Below are 23,272 nucleotides of genomic sequence, written 5' to 3'. Positions count from 1 at the left end.
ATCTAGAGTAAATGACACAATTCAGATTTTCCTTTGTATACCCTGGCAGATAAGCACAATGCATTGTCCCCACCATCCACGCTTCAACGCCAGCAGGGGCTAAAGGCCGAGTAGGATAATGGCTAATGGCCCCGTCAATGCCTATGGACTCAGCAGTCGCAGCATCAACCTGGCGTTCTGACAAATCCATTCCCGAATCTTTTTTTCAGGGTACTCCAAGAGATGTAAGCACGGCCAAGGACGCCACCTCCCACCAAGAGCCACCACCCTTGCATTACCTTCCTCCAGTTCATCCATGCTTCCGATTTTCCTGGATCCATCAATGGTGTAAATGTAACGCACTCCCTGAGGCAGGTTGATGTTGTCAGACAGAGATCGAGTCAGGTCAGCCAGCAAGGCGTCGAAACTGCGAAAACGGTCAGAGGACACAGCGTACACAATCCCCTTGAAGTAGCGGTCCCCATTGCGGTAGAAACGTACCTTCTTGGCTTTCTTCTCATTGCTCAGTGCCTGCAAGGTTCTGGTTCGGTAGAAGCTACAATGGGCGCTGTGAGTGGGGCTGGGCAGCCCATTCATTCGTGAGCCTCGCATGTTCCTGGATGTCTTATCTCTTTCGTCAAAATGTCCAAAATCAAGTTCCATATTTTGGTGGAACCTCAGAGACCTGAGTGTGGGACAAAGGGGGGGGGGGTGAAAAGAGGCAAAGAAAAAGGGGGAGGGAGGAAGAAAAAAAAAAAAGAAAGGAATTCAAGTATTAGTCAGATCCAGTTCTGCAATCTGCTGCTTGTAAAAAGAACTGGTTGAAAAAAGCCCGTGACCCATCTGCTGCTTGCCCCTGACCTGCAGGAATATTGATCTTAATAGAGAAGAAGGAGGGGCTGGGGGGGTGCTGGTGTTGGAGGGGGTTGGGGTAAGAGATAGGGAGGGAGGCACTCTGGGCACTGTTCCAAACAGGGGAGAGGGAGGGATTTTGAAATCGCTTGAAATCCTGGGACTTCTTGACAGTGGCTCCTATCAAATTGTAACTTCGGGCTAAATACATTAGAACTGGCATCTGTTTCCTCACACATGCCCACATGACTAACAGTTGTAAATGAATCCTTAGCCTGACAGAATCCCCTTGAAGAGAATAGAAGGCGCTGGCTGAGGTTGGCATCTCCAGTTTAGGAAGCAATCTTTGTGCTTCAGTAAAATGACTATGGAGGGGAAGGTTTTTCATTTTATTCCAAACCCCCTTTCCTAGGCTAATGTGTACCTCCCCTCCCCCCCCAATAAACCAGGATTCTCCTTTAAAGGGACAGCCTCCAGAGAATAGCTAGTGTCTTTGTGTTATTCATCAAACCCTTTCCCCACCAAGCTGGTGCAGCTATCCGACAATCATAAGAAATAAGCTGGAAAAAAAAGGATTAGAAAAATCAGTTATTTAACAAGTTATTAGCTCTGCTTTCCCCCTGGTACCATTTGGTCACAAAATCCTTTTCTTTCTTTCTTCTTTTTCTTTTAATATGTGCTTTATCCCTCCCCAATGAGGCAGCCCCACCCCTTAATGGAATAATTTAATTGTTGAAAGATTCCCCAGTGAGTCCCTGGAAAGCATATGGGACCTTTCGAAACAAGCACACCTTTCATTGTTCCGGATTTCTACCCTGACCGAAGGGGCATTTTGCCCCTCACAAAAGCAATTCACCCCCAAACTTGTCTATCGCCCAGGTGCATTAGCTGAGGCAAAAGATGGTCATTTGTCAGATTTGTTTTTTCCCCTTCTGCTGAACAAGAAAGAAAGAAAGGAAGGAAGGAAGAGGAAGGAAGGAAGGAAGGAAGGAAGGAAGGAAGGGAGGGAGGGAGGGAGGAAGAAAGGAAGGAAGGGAGGAAGGGAGGAAGAAAGGAAGGAAGGGAGGAAGGGAGGAAGAAAGGAAGGAAGGGAGGAAGGGAGGAAGGGAGGAAGAAAGGAAGGAAGGGAGGAAGGGAGGAAGAAAGGAAGGAAGGGAGGAAGGGAGGAAGGGAGGAAGAAAGGAAGGAAGGGAGGAAGAAAGGAAGGAAGGGAGGGAGGAAGGGAGGAAGAAAGGAAGGAAGGGAGGAAGGGAGGAAGGAAGGAAGGAAGGAAGGAAGGGAGGAAGGGAGGAAGGGAGGAAGAAAGGAAGGAAGGAAGGAAGGGAGGAAGGGAGGAAGGAAGGAAGGAAGGAAGAAAGGAAGGAAGGGAGGAAGGGAGGAAGGAAGGAAGGAAGGGAGAAAGGGAGGGAGGGAGGGAGGGAGGAAAAAAGGAGAGAAATCAAAACATGAAACCAAACACAACAGAAGCCTCGAGCGTTAGCAGAGGTAGTGACCACAGCCTAGGAACCCAACTATTAACATGCATCTCACAGATGGGGATAAAAAGACTCACAGAGCAAGCAGGGCTCAGCTGCTACACACTGCCACATCGAGATATTTGCAAGGGACCAGGAGAACAGGAGATAAAGGAGGACTGGTGCCTAGGAGGCTTGCCAGGCTCTATCCCCCTTTTCTTCCAATGTCACCATGACCTGTGCTGAGCTCAGCATTGTCTCTGTCAGACAACCTGCAGTGGTGAGAGACCCCACCTCCTCAAGACAAGTAGCAAGCATTTCCCCAGGCATGCCAGTAACACTTGGCTTTGCTTTAGGATCACGGGTGGTATTATTCTAAATCAACAACACAGTGAAAACAAATGAACATCAAACTCACTTTTCCAAAGGAAAATCCCAAGTAGAGGCTTAGGAAGAAATCCGATAGAATAAGGTAAAATAAAATTTAAGGGAAAAAAAAAGGAGAAGGAAAGAAAGAGAGAGAGAGAGCTAGAGCAAGCGCGTTGCCTTGTGCTTTTCCCGCTTGGCATCTGTTACATTCTGCCTGAAAATCACTGAAAGCCCCACTCACCGGTTTTCTGCTGGTTGGGTGGAGATGCTGAGAGAAAGAAAACCAATCTCTCTATGCCTTTGTTGTCTGAGCTCCAAGCAAGAAATTCCTGCCAGGGTGGATAGATGCCTTCTAGGTCCTAGTGCCTTGTCCAGCTTCTCCCCTATAACTCAGGCTTAGTGAATCCCCCCAACTCCCAAGATTAATTACATGCTTTTTTTTTTCGATTCTCAGGCTGCATTAACAGCTAGAAAGGTTTCATTTATAACCAACAGGAAATGGCAGGGTAGCAAAAAGATTGCACAGGCAAGTGCAGAATGTTCTAATGAGCAATGTGCTAGCCCCCCCCACACACCCCCTTTTTAAAGGGAATTGGCAATTTCACTTGGCCAAAACCTTGGCCTAATCTGCCTGGGGATCAGACTCAGGTAGTCAAACCAGGCTTCTTAGAAATTGTAGCTCTCTTCCTCTCACCTTCTTGAGACAAAACAATCAAACCTGAATGTTCTTGAAGGCATCCTTAGTTCATGCATCCAACCCCTGGTCGTTTTTGAATTAAGGTCAGTGGAGTAGACTACGAGGAAGAACAAGAAGGACAAGACAAGGGAAAAGAGTTCCAGAATTTCATGGGGGATGATGTAGGAAAAAAGACCCCAAAGACCTTTTAGCTTGCTGTAATATTCTGGTTAATGGGATCTGTGGCATTTACCTATGAGAGTTTGTGAGTTCGAATCCAACCCAGAGGCGTTTCCATGTGAAGTGAGTCTGATGGCTACAAGATGAATATTAATGACTCCTCAAATTTCCTATTGGTTATGAAATGCCTTCTTTATATCAAATATGTTAGAAAAAGGGAAGGAAGCAACCACATTAAATTTATTAAAGCAGATCAAACTATAAGACAAAAGAAGAGAAAGGTGAGAGAGTAAAGGAGGGGTGGGCTACCGTCTTCACAACTGAGACTACGTGTATTAACAGGTAGAGTCTTCAACTACCATGACTCCATTGTGACTTGGCTTCCAGAAAACTCAGAGCTAATAGCAGGCTCCTTAATGATCTTCTATCTGATTCCTAATACAATTAACCCTCCTTTTCAGATATAGCTGTTGATGATGAATAGGTAAGCATTTTTTGGTGCATGTGTTTTACTGTAAGATGCCTCAAAGTGGGATAAAAAAAAGTGACATCCCTTTTTGGGAAGGTGTTGGCAAAGCAAGCCTAAGATCTCTGTGTTAGTGGGGTAGATAGCTTCCGTGTGCAACCTGCCTAGTCAAGGCTGCCCACCTTGCTGCTGTTCTTCTGGCTTCTAAATAACTACCTCAGGGGGTCGCCTGTGTCCGGTGTGTTCTCTTCCATTTGTTTCTGCCTTACACTGTGGCCATCTTCGGAAAGATCAGGGTTATTCAGGTCAAGGGCCGACACATATGAAGGAATAAGGGCAGGGAAATATGGAAATTCCAGACAATGGTTGTAGCTTTCTTGTCCAGCAAGGGGAATGTCTTTAAATTTTTTAATGATTTTATTTATTTATTTGTCAGAGAGAGAGAAAGAGAGAGAGCAAGCGATCACAAGCAGGGGAAGCGACAGGCAGAGGGAGAAGCAGGCTTCCTGCTGAGCAAGGAGCCCGACACAGGACTCGATCCCAGGACCCCGGGATCACGACCCGAGCTGAAGGCAGATGCTTAACCGACTGAGCCACCCAGGCGTCCCTGAATGTCTTAACATTTTTATTGCACATCATAAGCGTTTCATAAATATATGGCGATTGGTTTTGTATCGGAACTCAATTTTTTTAAATTTTCTGGGGAGGATAGAAGAATGGATGGATAAAATAATGGATAAAAAAATAAAGGATTTAGAATAGATTTTAGAAGGGATTTCCTCATGATATAGGCTTCACAACACTACTGTGGAAGCCGCGAAATGTCTTTAGGAGACAGTCTGGGGTAGATGATTTCGTTTGTTTATATCCATCAAAGAGCAGATGGGTGAACAAGATCAAGGTGTCCCTGTGTGAGGTATGTGGATGTTACCAAGTGGTCTTTAAAAACAAACAAAAATGGTTCTTTGGTCAAAAATTTTTAAAAAGTGGGGGGATAAACAAAATTTGTTTTCTTTACCATAAAACTTCTCCTTTAATATGCATAAAATATGGCATTTGTCTCCAAAAAGGCAATTTAGTATAAAGGGCTTCCTGCTTTAAAAACAACAACAACAACAACCCAGGGGCACCTGGGTGGCTCAGTCGTTAAGCATCTGCCTTCAGCTCAGGTCAGGATCCGGGGTCCTGGGATGGAGCCCAGCTTCCAGCGGGGAGCCTGCTTCTCTCTCCCTCTGACGCTCCCCCTGCTGTGCTCTCTCTTTCTCTCTCTCAATCTCTCAAATAAATAAATAAAAATTTTTTAAAAAGCTCAGAACCTCTTTTTCCAGGTTTTTTCTATCTCATAGACTAATGTTTTGTGGATCAACCTTTTGCAAAAACTGGGCTAAATCATCTCACAAACGTATTTCCTCTCAAAGAGCTCTCAGCTACTCATCAAGATTTTTCTTTCACTTCCTCAAAGGAGAGGAATCACTGACAGAAAAGAGCTCAGGCGTGAGTCCAGGGAGAAAGTGCATCTTTATGTATGGAAGTCAACTTTGAAGATCAAGGGAGAGTCATGGTTGAGGGCTCAATGGAGTGAAGAAATTGAAGAAAAAGTACAGCAACCCCATTGTGGGAAAAGTAGCAGTAAGACCTTTTTGAGTCATTCCCATGTGCTCACACTCACTGCCCCCAGGGAGCTTAAAGACTCATTGAGGAGACAGGACAAGAATATGTATTTTGCAAAAATCATGAAGGGGAAAGGCTTAGATCGTTCATGATATGTTGTGGTCTGTCTGGGTTAATCAAACCCAGCTTAAAGAGCAGGGTCAGGTAGCAAGACCATTCATTACACACACACACACACACACACACACACACACACACACACAATCACTAGAGTATATTCACTAAAAAAAAAAAACCACACAGAGAGTGGGATCTGGGGTGGGGCAGGGTAAGCAACAGGAAGCGAAGTTGAAAATATATACAAACTGTTTACGGGGACCACAAAACGATAAAGTACATAGGAATAAATCTAACAAATGTGTACAGAACCTTTATTGAGAAAATCGTAAAATGATTGAGGAACACAACAGAAACTGTGAATAAATGTAGAACCCGACCATGCTTATGGATGGCAAGAGGCAGTGTTGTAAAGGTATCAACCCTCCCCAAAGTAATCTCTATATATGAAGAAAATCCAATAAAAACCCCAACAGAAATTTTTGTGAAATTCATAAATATCGGTTGTTGTGAAATATCTGTTATTATAAGGGTTAAATGAGTAAATACATGTAAAGTGCTTGGAACAAACCCTGGCACATAGTATATATGGTAAAAGTATTAGTTTTTATTTTCCCTCAAATACTCATAGGGCATCTCCTTCACTTCTTTCAAATCTTTGCCCCAATAGCAACTTCTCGACAAGACCAACATAGACCATCTATTTAAAGTTACAACTTTCCCGCTCAAGGAACCGGCCCCAATTTATCTTCTCCTGCTCTGTTTTTTCCATAACAATTATCGTCTTCCAGCATACTACATAATATACCTATTTATTATGTTTGTTATATATCTTGCCAAGTAGAATATAAGCTCCACAAGGGCAGGAATATTCTAACAGCTTTAATAAAATACAATTCACCATACCAATAGCAATATTTTTGTTTTTATTTTTTAGGGTTTATTTATTTATTTGAGAGAGAGAGAGAGAGAGAGAGAGAGAGAGAGTGTGTGTGTGTGTGTGTGTATGAGAGGGAGGAAGGGCAGAGGGAGAGGGAGAGAGTCTCAAGCAGACTCCTCGCTGAGTGCAGAATCCTGTGGGGCTCGATCTCATGACCCTGGGATCATGACCTGAGCTGAAATCAAGAGTCGGACCCTTAACCGACTGAGCCACCCAGGCACCCCTGTTTGTTTTTAATACTGTATTCAAAATGCCTAGAACAATGTCTAACACATAGTAGGTTTGGGGATTTTTAAATTGGATTCAGTAAGGGAAGCATGGAATATTCAATAGCTGGTTTGGGACAATTAACTCTCATATGGAAAAAAAATTAAATTAGATCCACACCTCACAACATACATAAAATAAACTCCAGATGTCTTAAAGTCCTGAATATAAAGAACAGAACTTTATAATTATTAGACTAAAATATGGGAGATTCTCTTTAAATCTTTGTGGTTTAAAAAAAAAAAAGACTTTTTTTCAACCAAGATGAAAAAGCAGGAATCTTATAGGAAAATATTTGTAAATTTGATTGCATGAAAATTTAAAGCATCTGAAGGTGAAAGACAGCATTTAATGCTTGCATTAAACGATAAGTAACAAATTGAGAAAAGATATTTGAATTTTATATAACAAACAAGGATTAATGTCCTGAAATATATAATATAAAGTTATATCAATAAAGCAAAGGCAAATCTCCAATAGAAAAAATAAACGAGCAAAGGATTAGTCCAGGCTGTTCATAGGAGAGAAAACCTGGAATGGCCAATAAACATGTGAAAATATGCTCAACCTCACACATAACTAGGGAAATCCAAGTTAAAACAGAAATTACATATTTTGCAACCGTGAGATTGGTAGAAATTTTTTAAATATGGCAAAGACAAAAAAAACAGCTGGAACTCATACAATGTTGAAGGAAACATAAATTGGTACAATTTTGGAGAGCAGTTTTGGGCAGTAGCTAGTAGATTTGAAAGTAGGTATCAATCTATGACCCAGAAATTTCATTCCTGGATACCCATGCAAGAGGAATGCTCACACATGGGTTCAAAGAGACCGTTACAAGGACATTTATAAAAGTATTATTTGAAATGTGGAAAAATGAAAACAACCCAAACGCCCATCATCAGCATACTAATTTGATCAGCAGTTATTCATACGTGGAATGTTATACACAGTGAAATAGAATAAATGAGCGTTAAGTGTAAGTGGTGGTGCACAGATTTCTGCGCAGCCGTAAGTTTTCATTTCTCTGGTAATGAAATGCCCAGGAGAGCAACTGCGGAGTCATACGATACTTGTATGTTTAATTTTATAAGAAACTGCTAAACTTTCTTCCCGAGTGACTTAAAATTTTACTTTCTCACCAGCAATGTATGAGAGATCCAGTTCCAGTGCATCCTCGCCAGCATTTGAGATTTTTATTTTAGCCATTCTAATAGATGTGTCGTGATATCCCTTTATGGTTTTAATTTGCATTTCCCTAATGTGTCATAGTGTTGAATATCTTTCATGTGCTTATTTTCCAACTGTGTATCTTCTTCAGGGAGATGACTCTGTGCCTTTTGCTCATTTCCTAATTGAATTGCCGGGGTTTGTTTGTTTGTTTGCTTAAAGATTTTATCTTTATGTAATCTCTACACCCAACATGGGACTCAAACTTAGAACCTTCGAGATCAAGAGTCTCCTGCTCCACCAACAGAGCCAGCCAGGCACCCCCATTTTTTAATGTTGAGTTTTGAGAGTTTATTATATATTCTAGTTATGTCCTTTGTCAGATATGTGGTTTGCAAATATATTCTCTCAGACTGTTGCTTGTTTTTTCATCCTCTTGACATGGTCTTCCATAGAGCACAAGTCTTAATTTATTTTTTATTTTAAGGATTGTGCTTTTTAAAAAGATTTTTTAGTTTCAGGTGTGCAATATAGTGATTCGATACCTCTGTACGTTATGCTGTTTTCACCACAAGAGTAGCTCTCATCTGTCACCGTACAACGCTATTACAGTATCATTGACTATATTCCTTATGCTGTGCCTCTTTTTCCCGTGACTAATTCATTCCATAACTGGAAGCCTGGATCTCCCGTTCTCCTTTACTCATTTTGCCCATCTCCCTATCAGTTTGTTCTCTGTGTTTATAGATCTGATTCTGCTTTTCGTTTGCTTATTCATTTGTTTTGTTTTTGAGATTCCACATATGAGTGAAATCACATGTTATTTGTCTTTTCTCAGTCTCACTTATTTCACTTAGCATAATGCCCTCTAGGTCCATCCATGTTGTTGCAAATGGCAAGATCTCATCTTTTTTTATAGGGGCGTGTGTGTGTGTACCACATCTTCTTTATCCATTCACCTATCAATGGGCACTTGGGTTGTTTCCATGTCTTGGCTATTATAAACAATGCCGCAATAAACATGAGAGTGCCTCTATCTTTTCAGATAAATTTTTTCATTTTCTTTGTGTAAATACCCAGTAGTGGAATTATTGGATTATATGGTCTATTTTTAATTTTTTGAGGCAACTCCTTACTGTTTTCTTTTTAAAAGATTTTACTTATTTATTTGAGATGGAGAGAGAGAGCACGAGAGCGAGAGCGAGAAAGAGAGAACACAAGCTGGGTGAGGGGCAGAGGGAGAAGCAGACGCCCCACTGAGCAGGGAGCCTGATTCGGGGCTTGATCCCAGGACTCGATTCCGGGACTCTGGAATCATGACCTGAGCCGAAGGCAGAGGCTTAACCCACTGAGCCACCCAGGTGCCCTTCCACACTGTTTCCCACAGGGGCTGCACTAACTTATATTCCCACCAACAGTGCACAAGGGTTCCTTTTTCTCCACATCCTCGCCAAAGCTTGTCATTTCTTTTTTTTATTATTAATACTCTAGCCATTCTGACAGGTGTAAGGTGATACCTCATTGTGGTTTTGCTTTGAATTTTCCCGACAGTGACGTTGAGCATCTTTTCATGTGTCTATGGGCCATCTGGATGTCTTCTTTGGAAAAATGTCTATTCAGGTCCTCTGCCCATTTTTTAAATAGGATCGTTTGGGTTTGTTTGTTTGGTTGGTTTTTTTTTTTTTTTTTTTTTTGGTGTTGAGTTGCTTAAATTCTTTATATATTTTGGATATTAACCCCTTACTGGATAGATCATTTGCAAATATCTTCTCCCATTCATTAGATTGCCTTTTTGTCTTGCTGTTGGTTTCCCTTGCTGTGCAGAAGCTTTTTTATTTTGATGTAGTCTCATTTGTTTATTTTTGCTTTTGTTTCCCTTGCCTTTAGGAGACCTATCTAGAAAAATGTTGCTAATGTCAGAGAAGTTACTACCTGTGTTTTCTTCTAGGATTTTTATGGTTCAGGTCTCACATTTAGATCTTTAATCCATTTTGAGTTTACTTTTGTGTGTGGTGTTAAAAGGTGGTCCAGTTTCATTCCTTTGCATGTAGCTGTCTGTTTTCCCAGCACCATATACTGAAGAAACTGTCTTTTCCCCATTGTATATTCTTGCCTCCTTTGTCATAGATTAATTGACCATATAAGTTTGGGTTTCTTTCTGGGCTCTCTGTTCTGTTCCATTAGTCTGTGTGTTCTTGTGCCGGTACCATACTGTTTTGATTACTCTAGCTATGGGGTATAGTCTGAAATCCAGGAGCATGTTATCGCCAGCTTTATTCTTACCTCCAACAATTTCTCGATTGCTTTGGCTATTGGGAGTCTTTTGTTGTTTATGGATTGTGCTTTTGGTGTTGTGTCTAGGAACTCTTCATAAAGCCTAGGTCCTGAAGTTTTCTCCTATGTTATATTCTAAAAGTTTTATAGATGTATGCTTTACATTTAAATCTATGATCCATTTTGAGTTCATTTTTGTTTAAGCTGTGAAGTTTAGATTGTGGTTCATATTTTTTGTTTATGGCTATGCAGTTGTTCCAGCACCATTCATTAAAAAGATTATCTTTCCTCCATTGAGTTGTTTTTTCACCTTCATCAAAAGTCAATTGAATATATTTATGTGAGTCTATTTCTGTATTCTCTATTCTAGCCCATGGATTTGTGTGTCTATCCCTCCTCCAATATCAAACCATCCTGATTACTGTAACTATAAAAAAAAGTTTTGAAATCAGGTAAACTGATTCCTCCCATTTTACTCTTTTTCAAAATTGTTTTGGCTATTCTAGGTCCTTTGCCTTTCCATAGAAATTTTATAACCTTGTCTGTATCTATCAAATACCTCGGCAAGATTTTTGGTAGGAATTGGGTTAAACCTATCTACCAGTTAGAAGAGAATTGACGTCTTTCTATACTGAGTCTTCCAATCCATGTACATGACATGTCTCTCCATTTATTTATATCTTCTTTGATTTCTTTCCTCAGTGTTTTATAATTTTCAGCATACACATCCCATACATGTCTTGTTAGATATATCCCTAAGATTTTTTAAGGGATTGTGTATGGTATCATACTTAAAATTTTGCTTTCTGCATGTTCGTTGTTAGTAAATAGAAGTGCAATTGATTTTTGTATATTGACCTGACGCTTTGCCAATGTGCTGAATTCGCTTATTAGCTCCACAAGATTTTTTGTAATTGTCTTGTGATTTTCTATGTAGATCATGTCATCTGCAAAAAGACATGGCTTTATTCCTTTCCAATCAGAATACCTTTTATTTCATTTTTTACCTTATTGCCTGGGGCCAAATCTTCTTATAGTTCTATATTGAAGAGCAGTGGTGAGAATGGACATCCTTAACTTGTTCCCAGTCTTTAGCTGGAAAACATTTAGCCTCTCATCATTAAGTGTGATACTAACTGTAAGTTCTTCTTCTTTTTCTTCTTTTTTTTTTTTTTTGGTAGATGTTCTTTATCAAATGGAGCAAATTCTTCCCTATTCCTAGAGTTTTCTGAGGGCTTTCAAAAAAATAAAGAATGGATGTTGAATTTTGTCAAATGTTTTTTCTGCATGCATCGATTTGATCATGTGATTTTTTTTCTTCTGTAATCTGTTAATATGATTGAGTACATAGATTTTCAAAATCTGTATACTTTTGCAAGTCTGTTATATTTCTCAATGACTTTTTTAGTTTGAATAAAATATGAATTGTCAGTATTTCTTCAAAATAATGAAAAATTACACAGACATGTAAAAACATAAGCAGCATTAGCAATCAGGTAATCAAAATATTTGATATAAAACATACACGGGCAAAGAAAAGAAGGGAAAAAAAACTAGTTAGAAAGTGCAGTAGTGCTCAACTCTGCCTTCACAATAGAATCAAATGGGAGGCTTTTACAAACTATTCTTGACTGTGATTTAATTGATCTGGTGTAGTTCCCAAGCATTAATACTTTTTAAAGCTACCCTAGTCATTCTAATGTACAGCCAAAGGCATAGTGGAAAGAACCTAATAAGGTAAACTTTGGAGTCAGATCTGACTTGGGATCCCAGTTATTCCTCGTATGACCTTGAGCAAATTAGTGGAGTTTATCTATAAAATGGGGATACGATAAAGGTTGTTTTAAGGAATAAATGAAACATCATATGTAAATTTCCTTGCAGTATGCATGGTGTGTATAAAAATACATTTATATGTATTTATTTATTTTTTATATGTATTGTCTGTAAAAATACAGACTCCCAGAATATAGAAGTATCATGTACAACATATAAGAAGTATCCATAGAGGGAGGGATGACCCCCTTCTTTGCCTTTCCTTCTCCCTACTGGCTGAAACGTGACTGATATGATTTGTGTGCAAGCAGCCATGTTGCACCCGGAAGTGGAAGGCAGGTTTTGAGAATGGCAGAATGACAAGATAGACTGGAGCCTGGTGATCACAGGGCAACCATATCATCCCTGAGAAACTTCTTTTCAAACTTTGTTTATGTAATAGAGAAATAAGCTTATATCTTCTTGAGCCACCGCTGTTTACAGTTTCTTCCCTTTCTCTATTATGCCTGATACAACCACAACAACAACAACAAAAATGATTCAATACATAGTCATGCTTGAAATCACTCTTGACAGGCTCCTGAGAGGGACATGTGAAAGATAAGGAGTAGATGGGTTCTGATTAATGAAGGAAACCACAGCTTGGGACACACATGGGAGAGCACAGTAGAGTATTCTTACAGATGATGAAAGCACCACAGAAGCTCTCCATGCCAAAAGGTAAAAACTAAGACGAAGGAGCTGTCTTAGAGGCAACTACTCAGTATCCCAGGAAGAAAAGCCAGAAGACTCAAATTTTGCCCATTCCTTTTGCCACCACATGCGGTAACAGAGGGATCTCTCTTGAAGTGAAAGCAATAAGTATGGGAGCTTAAGGCAGTGAGATAGTCTAGTATGTTGGGTGACAGGCACTGGCCAAGCAGCATTTATGAAAATTAGAGAGGCACACAGATTTATCAAGGTGCCCTTCTCATGGCATGTTCTCCAGCTCACCCACTCTGATTGGAAACAGCAGCTCTACCTTTCCCTCTATTCTCCAAAACAGGTTGCCCAAACAGACAGAACAGATAGTCTCAAAAGAAATCTCAACCACAGAGAGAAGCATATAATAAGAGAATCATCAAACATTTAAACAAAGAAAATAACATGAAATATGGACAATAAACTCAACAAATAAAAAGACTTTCATTAGACAAATGGTCTTGAGAGAAAAATTTCTCAGAACATAAGTAAAAAATCATCATAATAATTTTAGAATGGTAAGAGATCACATCTATGAAAGAACAAGTAGTTTTGAAACAATAACAGGTAAATATGAAAAAAATAAGAAATTTTAAAAAATAAATACCATGGATACAATTAAAATGTAAGTAAATGGACTGAAAAAAGATTTGTAATGGATATAAGTGAAATCAAATCAATGAGCTGGAAAATTGCGCTGATGCATTCTCCCAAAGCATAGGATAAAGGATAGAATGGTGGAAAGTAGTAAAGAAAAGGTGAGATGCATGAAGGACAGACCAATCAAGAAATTTCCACATTTGTCTAATAGGAGTTCCACTGAATAAAAGTTAAAAGAATAGATGGGAATCAATATCTGAAGAATAAATAGCAAAACAAAAAACCAAAACAAAAACACTTCCTCGAATTGAAGTCATGAATACTCAGATTGAAAGGACCCTTTAAGTGACAAGGAGGAGGACTTATAAAAACAAGAATGGCAATTTTTAAAAAAAACAAACTTTAGGGCACCTGGGTGGCTCAGTTGGTTAAGCGACTGCCTTCGGCTCGGGTCATGATCCTGGAGTCCCGGGATCAAGTCCCACATCAGGCTCCCCGCTCAGCAGGGAGTCTGCTTCTCCCTCTGACCCCTTTCCCTCTCGTGCTCTCTGTCTCTCATTCTCTCTCTCTCAAATAAATAAATAAAATCTTTAAAAAAAAAAACTTTAAACCTAGACACATCACAGTGTAATTTTGGTGCATCAAAGATAATGGGAAAATACTGAAAACCTTGAAAGATAAAGTAAAGATCACCTACAATGGAACAAGAAAAAGTTTGACATCAGACTTGCCATTAACAACAACAGACATGAAAGCAATGGAGCATATCTTCAAATTGTTGGGTGAAAATAATGTTGAACCTCAGATTTAATACCAAGTCAAACTATTTTATAAGTGGGAGAGAGAAATAAAGCCATTTTGGGCAGAGGTGAACCCAGAATCCTTACCAACCACAGAAACTCTTAGAAATAATTATTAGAGAACATACTTCGGCAAAAAGAAACATAATTTGTGGAAAGTAATGGTGTCAACGAAACAGTGAGAAATCATTTGTGTACTATTTACAGAATTAAAAATTAATTGTAAAAAATATGAGATGCAACCTATCTCTAACCTGGGAGAAGGTTTGGCAAGTATCAGTTCAGTGAAAGGTATTACCCATAAATTTGGCTCAAACTGGGATGCCTGGGTGGCTCAGTTGGTTGAGCGTCTGCCTTTGGCTCAGGTCACGATCCCGGTGTCCTGGGATCAAGTCCTGCATCAGGTTCCCTGTTCAGTGGGGACCCTGCTAATCCCTCTGCCTGCCGCTCACCCTGCTTGTGAGTGCTCGCTTTCTCTCTCTGACAAATAAATAAAATAAAATTTTTAAACAAGAAAAAATTTTGCTCAAACCAGGCAAAACATTCTGTTCTCACTCTACATCAACAAAGGGAATGTGAATGCTTAGGTCATTTTTCCAGTTTAGAAGGACATGAGGGATGTCTCCGGTCACTGGCTTAGTTTAAATCCCAGGAAACAAATTCTAGAAAGAGATCCATTCCTGGTCTAAAATATCCTGTGTGGAACAAAATGAAAGAAGGCAGAAAACTGACCTATATGATAGTGTTCTCAAGAGATTTCATTTCACAAAGTATTTCCTGAGCCTCTGCTCTGCCAGGCTCTGGGCAGGCACTGAAGGGAGCAACGATGAGAAGAGGAAAAGTGGGGCACCTGGGTGGCTCACTTGGTTGAGCGTCTGCCTTCGGATCATGATGTCAGGGTCCTGGGATGGAGTCCCGCATCAGGCTCCCTCTCCCTCTGCCCCTCCCCCTGCTTGTGCCCTCTCTCTCTCTCTCGCAAATAAATAAACAAAATATTTTTATAAAAAGAAAAGACAAAGAGGAAGTGGAAGATCCTTGTCTTTGAAGAATTGGCATTCCTGATGGAGACGTTTGGAAAAGAAGGGGGCTTTTGGACGAAGCTAGTAAGTTAAAGACATGGGTGAGAGACAGACCCACATTGGCATTTTAGGAAGCTCAATGAGGTAGAAAGTACAGGACTTTGTACCCCGAAAATCTGAAAGCAGAGAAACCAACTAGAAGCTAATGCAGTAATTACAGGCATTTAGTGAAAGTGGCTTTATGGAAGCTGGGAGGGACAAGCATGGGAAATCTGAGTAAGGTTTCTGTAATCAAACCCTAGAGATTCTATCTTTTGTTCCATATTTAAAATATAGTTCTCTCCTAAGAAGCCATGTGACATAGCGGAAAGAGTATGGACTTTAGCTGCATGACTCCAAGCAAGTTATTGAATCTCACTGAGCTTCGGTTTACTCAGCTACAAAACGTAAATACGCATAGGGCCAACCCTGTAGGAATTTTGCAAAAATTAAATGAAATAATGGATACAAAATTCGGAGCCCATAGGTGGTGATATTAAATACTAACTATGATTTATAGAGCTACGGTTAAAAATTATCCTACAGATATGTTATTGAATTTTTGTGTGTATGTCACCTAGTACAGTTGCCATGGCTACGTAACGAATTACCTGAAAACTTAGAAGTGTCAATCAACCATTTATTATGGCCATGGATTCTGTGGGTCAGGAATTTGGACAGGGCACAGCAGGGATGCTCCATAATGTCTGGGGCCTCACCTGGAATACTCAGAGGCTAGCGGCTGGAGCCACCTCGAGGCTAGCTCACATGTCTGGTAGTTGATGCTGCCTGTCACCTGAGGGCCTCGGGTCCCCTCCATATTGAACCTGTCTATGTGGTCTCCCTACGTGGGCTAGTTGGGCATGGTGGCTGTGTCAAAGAAGCTGTATCTTTATGATGAACTAGCTTCAGAAATAAGATAACCTCACTTGTACTGCATGTAAGTGAATGGAGCAGTCATTAAGCCACTACCCAGACTTGAGGGAAAGAAACATAAAGCCCACCCCATCAGCGGGAGGAATATTGAGATCATAGTTTAAGAACACATGAGGTGAGAGATACTGTTATGGTTTTGTGGGAAAATACAATCTTCCATATAATCCAAATTTGGGAGTTAAAAGAGCAAATGTCAGATGGGACCCCAAGGCTTCCTCTGCCTATAGAATGATATAATTGCTACTCTTAGTATCGGCTAGCACCCTTCCAAATTCTTTAGCCCTCAAAAAGGAGGATTTTGTTATCCAGTCTTCCCAGGTGTTTGGGTAGGAGCTCAACTTCTTTTCATTAGAAATGACTACACATTCGGGGCGCCTGGGTGGCTCAGTCGTTAAGCGTCTGCCTTTTGCTCAGGTCATGATCCCAGGGTCCTGGGATCGAGCCCTGCATAGGGCTCCCTGCTCCGCAGGAAGCCTGCTTCTCCCTCTCCCACTCCCCCTGCTTGTGTTCCCTCTTTCGCTGTGTTTCTCTCTCTGTCAAATAAATAAACAAAAAATCTTTAAAAAAAAGAAAGAAATGACTATACATTCAAGAGAAGAATGACTTCCTTATGAGATAGTGACTCTCTACAATCTATTTCATGTCAGAAATTTTATATTTATTGTAGTAACCATCACCACAACCTCGATGGACTATTATGGCGCCCATTTTACAAATATAGACTCCAAAAGGCCAAGGTAGTAGTCGTCAGGAGTCAGGTTCAGCTCAGATTCCAAAGTCTAACTTTTCTCCATTACAGTTACTGCCTCTCCACTGGAAATATTTAAGTAGACTGGAAGGATCGTCAGTTAGAGATGCTAAAGAGGGAAGTCCTACACCAAGTGGGAGTTTGGATCGGGACATCTAAGATTCTAAGTTTCTCTTCTAAATTTATACATATACTTTTTGCCAATACAAAATGATTTCTATCCCACAGGATCTTATATGATATAATATCACTGGCTGTTAATCCTGCATTGCAAGCTTACCAATTCAAACAGAGACATGTTATATAGTGAGTAAGCTCATGAACTTTGGAGTCAGACAGACCTTGGTTTGATTCTTAGCTTTGCCATTTACTACCTACGTATGTGGATAAATGCACAGGATGAATATAGCTGCCAGTGAAAGAACAATTGATGAAAAGTGGCTTAAACAACAAATCTGGGGACAATTACAGGGTTCTCAATTCAGGGGCTCATCAGGAAACTGGTGCTTTCCGTATATTCCCTCTGCCCTCCCCAGTTTGTCATCAATGTCCGCTTGTATGAGCCACGAGGTTACAGATATTCTAGGCATCATGTGCAGAACCATCCACTTTAAGTAACAGGAAAGACCTTTCTTCCCATGAGCGTCTTTTTATTCTCAGTGAAAATCTTTCCTAGAAATCCCTCAGCAGACCTCCATTCAAGTCCCATTGGCTAGGATTAGTTCCATTTCCATGCAGAAACCAATTATTGGCAAGGGGAATGAGATCCCTGGTTGGCTAAAATTAATCACGATTCACCTCCTCAGGATTGGAAAGAGTTCCACGCCCCTCCCCCCAAATAATCGTGACTACCCTAAGGAAGGTGAAAAAATCAAGGTTTTATTAGTGAGGAAGAGTGGAAAGGACCAATAAAGTCTGCTTTAGTACTTAACATTCCTGAGCCTCACTGTGGGGTCATAGTACCTTTTTCCTCAAAGAAATGCTGTGATTTTTTTTAAAAAGATTTCATTTATCTATTTGAGAGAGAGTGATCATGAGCAGGGGGGAGGGGCAGAGGGAGAAGCAGACTCCCCGCTGAGCAAGGAGCCCAACATAGGGCTCCATCCCAGGACCCTGGGATCATGACCTGAGGCGAAGGCAGATGCTTAACTGACTGAGCCATCCAGGCGCCCCAGAACTGCTGTGATACTAAACAAGATAACTCTTGTTAAGTGCTCAATAAATGTCAGCTATTAATGTGGTGGTTGATCTTATTATTTGGCTTTTAATTCAGTATCTCATCAATAGCTGGTCCTTTCCATATTTGCCTTCTGTCCCTTGCAGCTTGATGTCAATGCCTGGATTCGTGGCCAGAAGATGGATACAGCAACTCTAGGCATCATATGCAAATAATGTCTATGATCCTCAGTTTCTCGATCTGTAAAATAGACATATTTCTATTTACCTCAAAGATTTGGTGCGAGGAATAAATGACACCATTCGTATAAGAGCTCAATAAAATCAGCTACTACTGTTGCCATCACTGACATCAATACCCTCTGGACAGTGCCTGGCATACTAACAAGCATAAAGCAAGCACGTAACACATGGTAGCTGTTGTTGTAAATAAACATTTGCACGTCTGGTCTGTGCAAGAAAGGGCCGGATGATTCGTGAACCTCAGTTAAACAAAACCTTTTTTTAAAGATTTATTTATTTATTTATTTATTTATTTATTTATTTTAGAGAGAGAGCTCACACAAGCAGAGGGCAGGGCAGTAGGAGAGGGAGAGAATCTCAGGCAGGCTCCCTCCAATTCCTCGCTGAGCATGGAGCCTGATGAGGGGCTCCATCCATCTCAGCACCCCAAGATCATGACCTGAGCCTGCAATCAAGAGTTGGCCACTTAACCGACTGAGCCACCCAGGCGCCCTAAGCAAAACCTTCTTACAAACAACATCGGAAGCAGAAATGACAAAGGAAAAAATAGATACCTTGGACTTCGTCAAAATTAAAAACATTTGAGCTTCAAATGACAGCATCATTTGAAGAGAAAGTAAAAGGACAACCTGCAGAATAGGAGAAAACATTGGCAAATCATATAGCTGACAAGAGACTTGTATGATAAGATATATAAAAACTCCTGCAACTCAAAGGAAATCAACAAATTACCCAATTAAAAATGAGCAAAGGATATGATAGACATTCCTCCAAATAAGATAGCGTAATGGCCAATAAGCGCATGAAAAGAGGCTCGGCATCGCTGGTCATTAGGGAAGTGCAAATCAAAACCAAATTGAGATACTGCTTCACACCCACTAGGATGGAAGAATCATAAAGACAGATAATGACAAGTATTGGCCAGAATGTGGAGAAATTGGAACCCTCATGCACTGGTGATGTAAAATGGTGCAGCCACCATGGAAAACAGTCTGGCAGTTCCTCAAATAACTAAACACAGAGTTACTAGATATTCCAGCAATTCCATTGCCAGGTATATGCCCAAGAAAAATGAAAACATACATACACAGAAACACTTGTACATAAATGTGCATAGCAGCATTATTCATAATAGCCAAATGGTGGAGAAAACCTAAATTCTGATCAACAGATGAATGGATAAACCACATGTGTTATATCCCTACAATGGAATATTATGCAGCCATAAAAAGAAATCAAGTACTGAGATGTGTTACAACATAGATGAACCATGAAAATATTATGCTAAGTAGAGGAGGGCACAAAAGGCCATAGGCTGTATGAGTCCATTTACATGAAAAATCCAGAATGGGCAAATCCATAGGGACAGAAAACAAACTAATGGTTGCCCAGGTTTAGGGGTAGGGGGAATGGGAAGTGACTGCTAATGGGTATGGGGTTTCTTTGTGGGGTGGTTAAAATCTTCCAAAATGGATTGGGATGATGATTTCACAGCTCTGTGAATATACTAAAATCTGTCGAATTTTACATTTAAATGGGTGAATTTTATAACACATAAATTATATCTCAATGAAGTTGTCTTTTAAAAACACAATGGGCCAGGCCTTGTTAGAAATACAAAGATGAGGGGTACCTGGGTGTCTCAGTCAGTTGGGAAGCTGACTCTTGGTTTCATCTCAAGTCATGATCTCGGGGTTGTGGGATCCAGTCCCATGTCAGGCTCTGCTCAGCAGGGAATCTACTTCTCCCTCTCCCTCTGCCACTCCCGCCTGCCATGCTCTCTCTCTGTCTCTCTCTCAAATAAATAAATAAATCTTTAAAAAAAAAAGAAATACAAAGATGAATAAAATAGTACTTTCCTTAGGGCACTATTTGCCAGGAAGGTTCAGAACCATATAAAAATAGCATGCCAGGTTCCATTTATGTTCCCGCCCTCATTTTTCTTCCATTCCACTTTTAATTTATATCTATTGTATTTGATTTCTTCTTACCAAATCAGTTCAGATTCTTTCTGGAACCTGGTGGGGCATTAAGTGAACAAATGACTTCAAAGATGTGATGATACAGGGTCGAAAAAGGTCAGTGCCATAAAGGAGACACTGCTGAAGAGCTCTGAGGGGAAGGAAAAAGAATTTCTGGAAGGGGATAAACAAAAGTGCCCCCCCACCCGCTCCCAGAGCATCTTGGTGCTCCTGCTCTCCCAATCGGCCGTGGGAGAAAGATGTCTGGGGACGTATTAGTGGATCCCAGAAGCCCATGAGCAGAGCCAGCCAGGAGATGCCTGTTCAAATGTGATGAGCTCTGAGAACTTGAGTTGTGTTGAGCTGTAGCCTGCACGGCAGCTAAGCCAATGGTTAAGAGAAGGAAAGTGATCCGAGCCTCTTGGGCTGGAGAGCGCCTGCAACCTGCACCTGACCGGCACACGGAGCATGTGGAAACACGAAATTCTTGGCCCATTAAGCAGCCCTATTGAAGAAGAGCCAGAAACGGGGAGGTGAGTTTTCAGCCCGGCAGCTTCAGGCTGAGCTCAGCTGTTGGTGCAGCAGGCACTGGGCTTTCTGCTCAGAAACTGTCAGAAGCATTATAATTAAACCTCGCCGCCTCCCCCTGACCAGGGCTGACAGCTGTGAGAGCAGAGCTGTTACGAGAGGCACATATATTCTTGAATCAATTCGGATCCAGGAAGGGGGTGGGAATATTCCACCCCCACAATTTCCACAACAAAGGGCACTTCTATTCCTGGGAAACCCGGGAGTCGGAGGCGCCTAAGGCATCTTCCACAGAAAGATTTCTCTACATTTGGAAAAAGATACGGCAGTTGCTTATACTGTTACGTATATATCTGTCTTTATGACCCAGCAGTGGAACGACTGGGTGTTTATCCAAGATCAATGCAAATGTATATCCAGCAAAAGATTTGTACATGATGGTTCACAGCAGCTTTATTCATAATAGCCCAAACTGAAAAGAGCCCAGGTGTTCATCCATAGAGGAACAGATTAATAAACCGTGGCCCTATTCAGACAATGGAATACTACCCAGCAATAAACAGGAAGGAAGTCCTGGTCCATGCAAGATGGATGAATCTCCGAACCATGTTAAATAAAGAAGGGTTACACAAAAGAATACATTTTGCATGATTCCACTTATATCATGCAAAATCAGTGGTGGGCAAAAAAGCAGAGCACTGATTACTTTGGGTGGGGAGAGGAGGCAGGGAATAATTGGAAGGGGCACGAGGGAAGTTTCTGGGGTGACGATTATACTGTGTCACTTCGTAGGAGTTTAGTTTCCACAGGTAAAGGCATTTGTCAAACCTCGCTGAAGGCGCACCAAGAAGAAAAACTGATCGGAAAATCAAATGAGAAATAAGGGTGATGTTGGAGGGAAGAAGAGACATGGGATATTATCAGAGTTGATTTTTTTTTAAATGTCAGTCTGAAGCAACTGATTAAAAAAAAACAGAAATCTTGAGCATTTTACTAAAAAGGATATGCAGATGGCAAATAAGAACGTGAAAAAAATGCTCTGCATCATTTTCCATTAGGGAAATGCAAATTAAAGCCACAAGGAGATATCACTGCACACTTATTAGAATGGCTAAAATAAAAAATGATGACAAGCCCAAAGGCTGGTGAAGATTGCAAGCAACTGGAAATCTCATATATTACTAGTGGGAATGCAAAACTGTGCAGCCACCCTTGAAAACAGTTTGGTGGCTTCTTGTAAATTTAAACGTACACTTACTATGTGACCGAAGAATCCCACTTACAGATATTTACCCTAGAGAAATGAAAACTTCTGTCCACGTAAAAACCCGTGTACACAGCAAGAATGGCTTGTCTCTGTTTTCTGATGTCTGAGGCCTCAGCTGGAAAGTCTGGAATGTCTGCGTATGACTCAGACGCCTGAGGACTGGAAGCATCCAGAGGTTTCTTCACCCATATATCTGGCATGTGAGCTGGGATACGTCAAAGACTGCTTAGAGGAGACTATAGTTAGTTAGAGCACCTACAAATGGCCACTCCGTTGGAGTGTGCAGAGAGTGAGCATTCCAAGAGAACCAGGTGGCCGCTGTGTGGCCTTCTCTTATCTCATCTCAGAAGTCACACAGTGTCACTCCCACCGCCTTCTATTGAGGAGTACGAGTCGCTAAGGCCATCTCAGATTCAAGATGGGAAGAATTAGGCCCTACCTCTTGAAGGGGGTGTGGTAAGTTCTCACCGCAGAACATGTGCAATTGAAGATATGGTTGCCTCTATCTTTGGAAAATGTGGTCTGCCACAGGGAACGAAGAAATTAATCAATGTATAAGTCTAAATAGCCATCGATTATAAAATCCCACAAAAAACTTACAATTTGGGATGTTAAAACTAAGACAGAGAGAAAATATTAAATAACAATACAATACATGAAAAAAAATCCTGTTCATGAATGTTTATGGCAGTGCTATTCATAAATGCCAAAAACTGGAAACAACACAAATGTCCTCCAATGACTGATGGATAAATTAACTGGTACATCTATACAATGGAAGACTGCTCGGCAGTATAAAAGAATGAACTATGGATACATACAACAACTTTGATAAACCTCAGTGGTATGTTAAAACATAAATGTCAATGTTCTAGAATTAGGGATGGTTGCTGCACTTTGTGAATATCTAAACATACACAAAAGCCACTAAATTGCACACTTTAAGAAGGTCAACTTTATGGTATGTGAACTATATTTCAGTTTAAGAATGAGAAAAAAACCCCACAATTTTCAGAAAAAAATAAAATCATGGTTCTCATACAGATATAAAAATGAACATGTTAAAGATGTATTTTACTC

The 23,272-nt window shown here is 40.6% G+C and overlaps 1 protein-coding gene across 1 annotated transcript in view; it reads right to left on the bottom strand.

The window, feature by feature from the left end:
* The window catches only part of DCX (doublecortin), a 130,646-nt gene extending 108,285 nt beyond the window's left edge, over nt 1–22,361 (bottom strand). Inside the window, exons 1-2 of the mRNA XM_088028540.1 lie at nt 22,219–22,361; nt 279–664 (exon numbers count right to left, since the gene is read on the bottom strand). Coding sequence (XP_087884666.1) covers nt 279–664; nt 22,219–22,361 — 529 coding nt within the window. The remainder of the gene's footprint in view (nt 1–278; nt 665–22,218) is intronic.
* Between the last annotated feature and the right edge of the window lie 911 nt (nt 22,362–23,272).

Source organism: Eumetopias jubatus, unplaced genomic scaffold (genome assembly GCF_037043125.1).
Source record: "Eumetopias jubatus isolate StellerSeaLion01/CBP00866 unplaced genomic scaffold, mEumJub1_p1.0 scaffold_11, whole genome shotgun sequence".
NCBI classification, from domain to species: domain Eukaryota; kingdom Metazoa; phylum Chordata; class Mammalia; order Carnivora; family Otariidae; genus Eumetopias; species Eumetopias jubatus.
The sequence above is the reverse complement of the archived record's forward strand: the minus strand, read 5'-3'. Positions and strand labels throughout refer to the sequence as shown.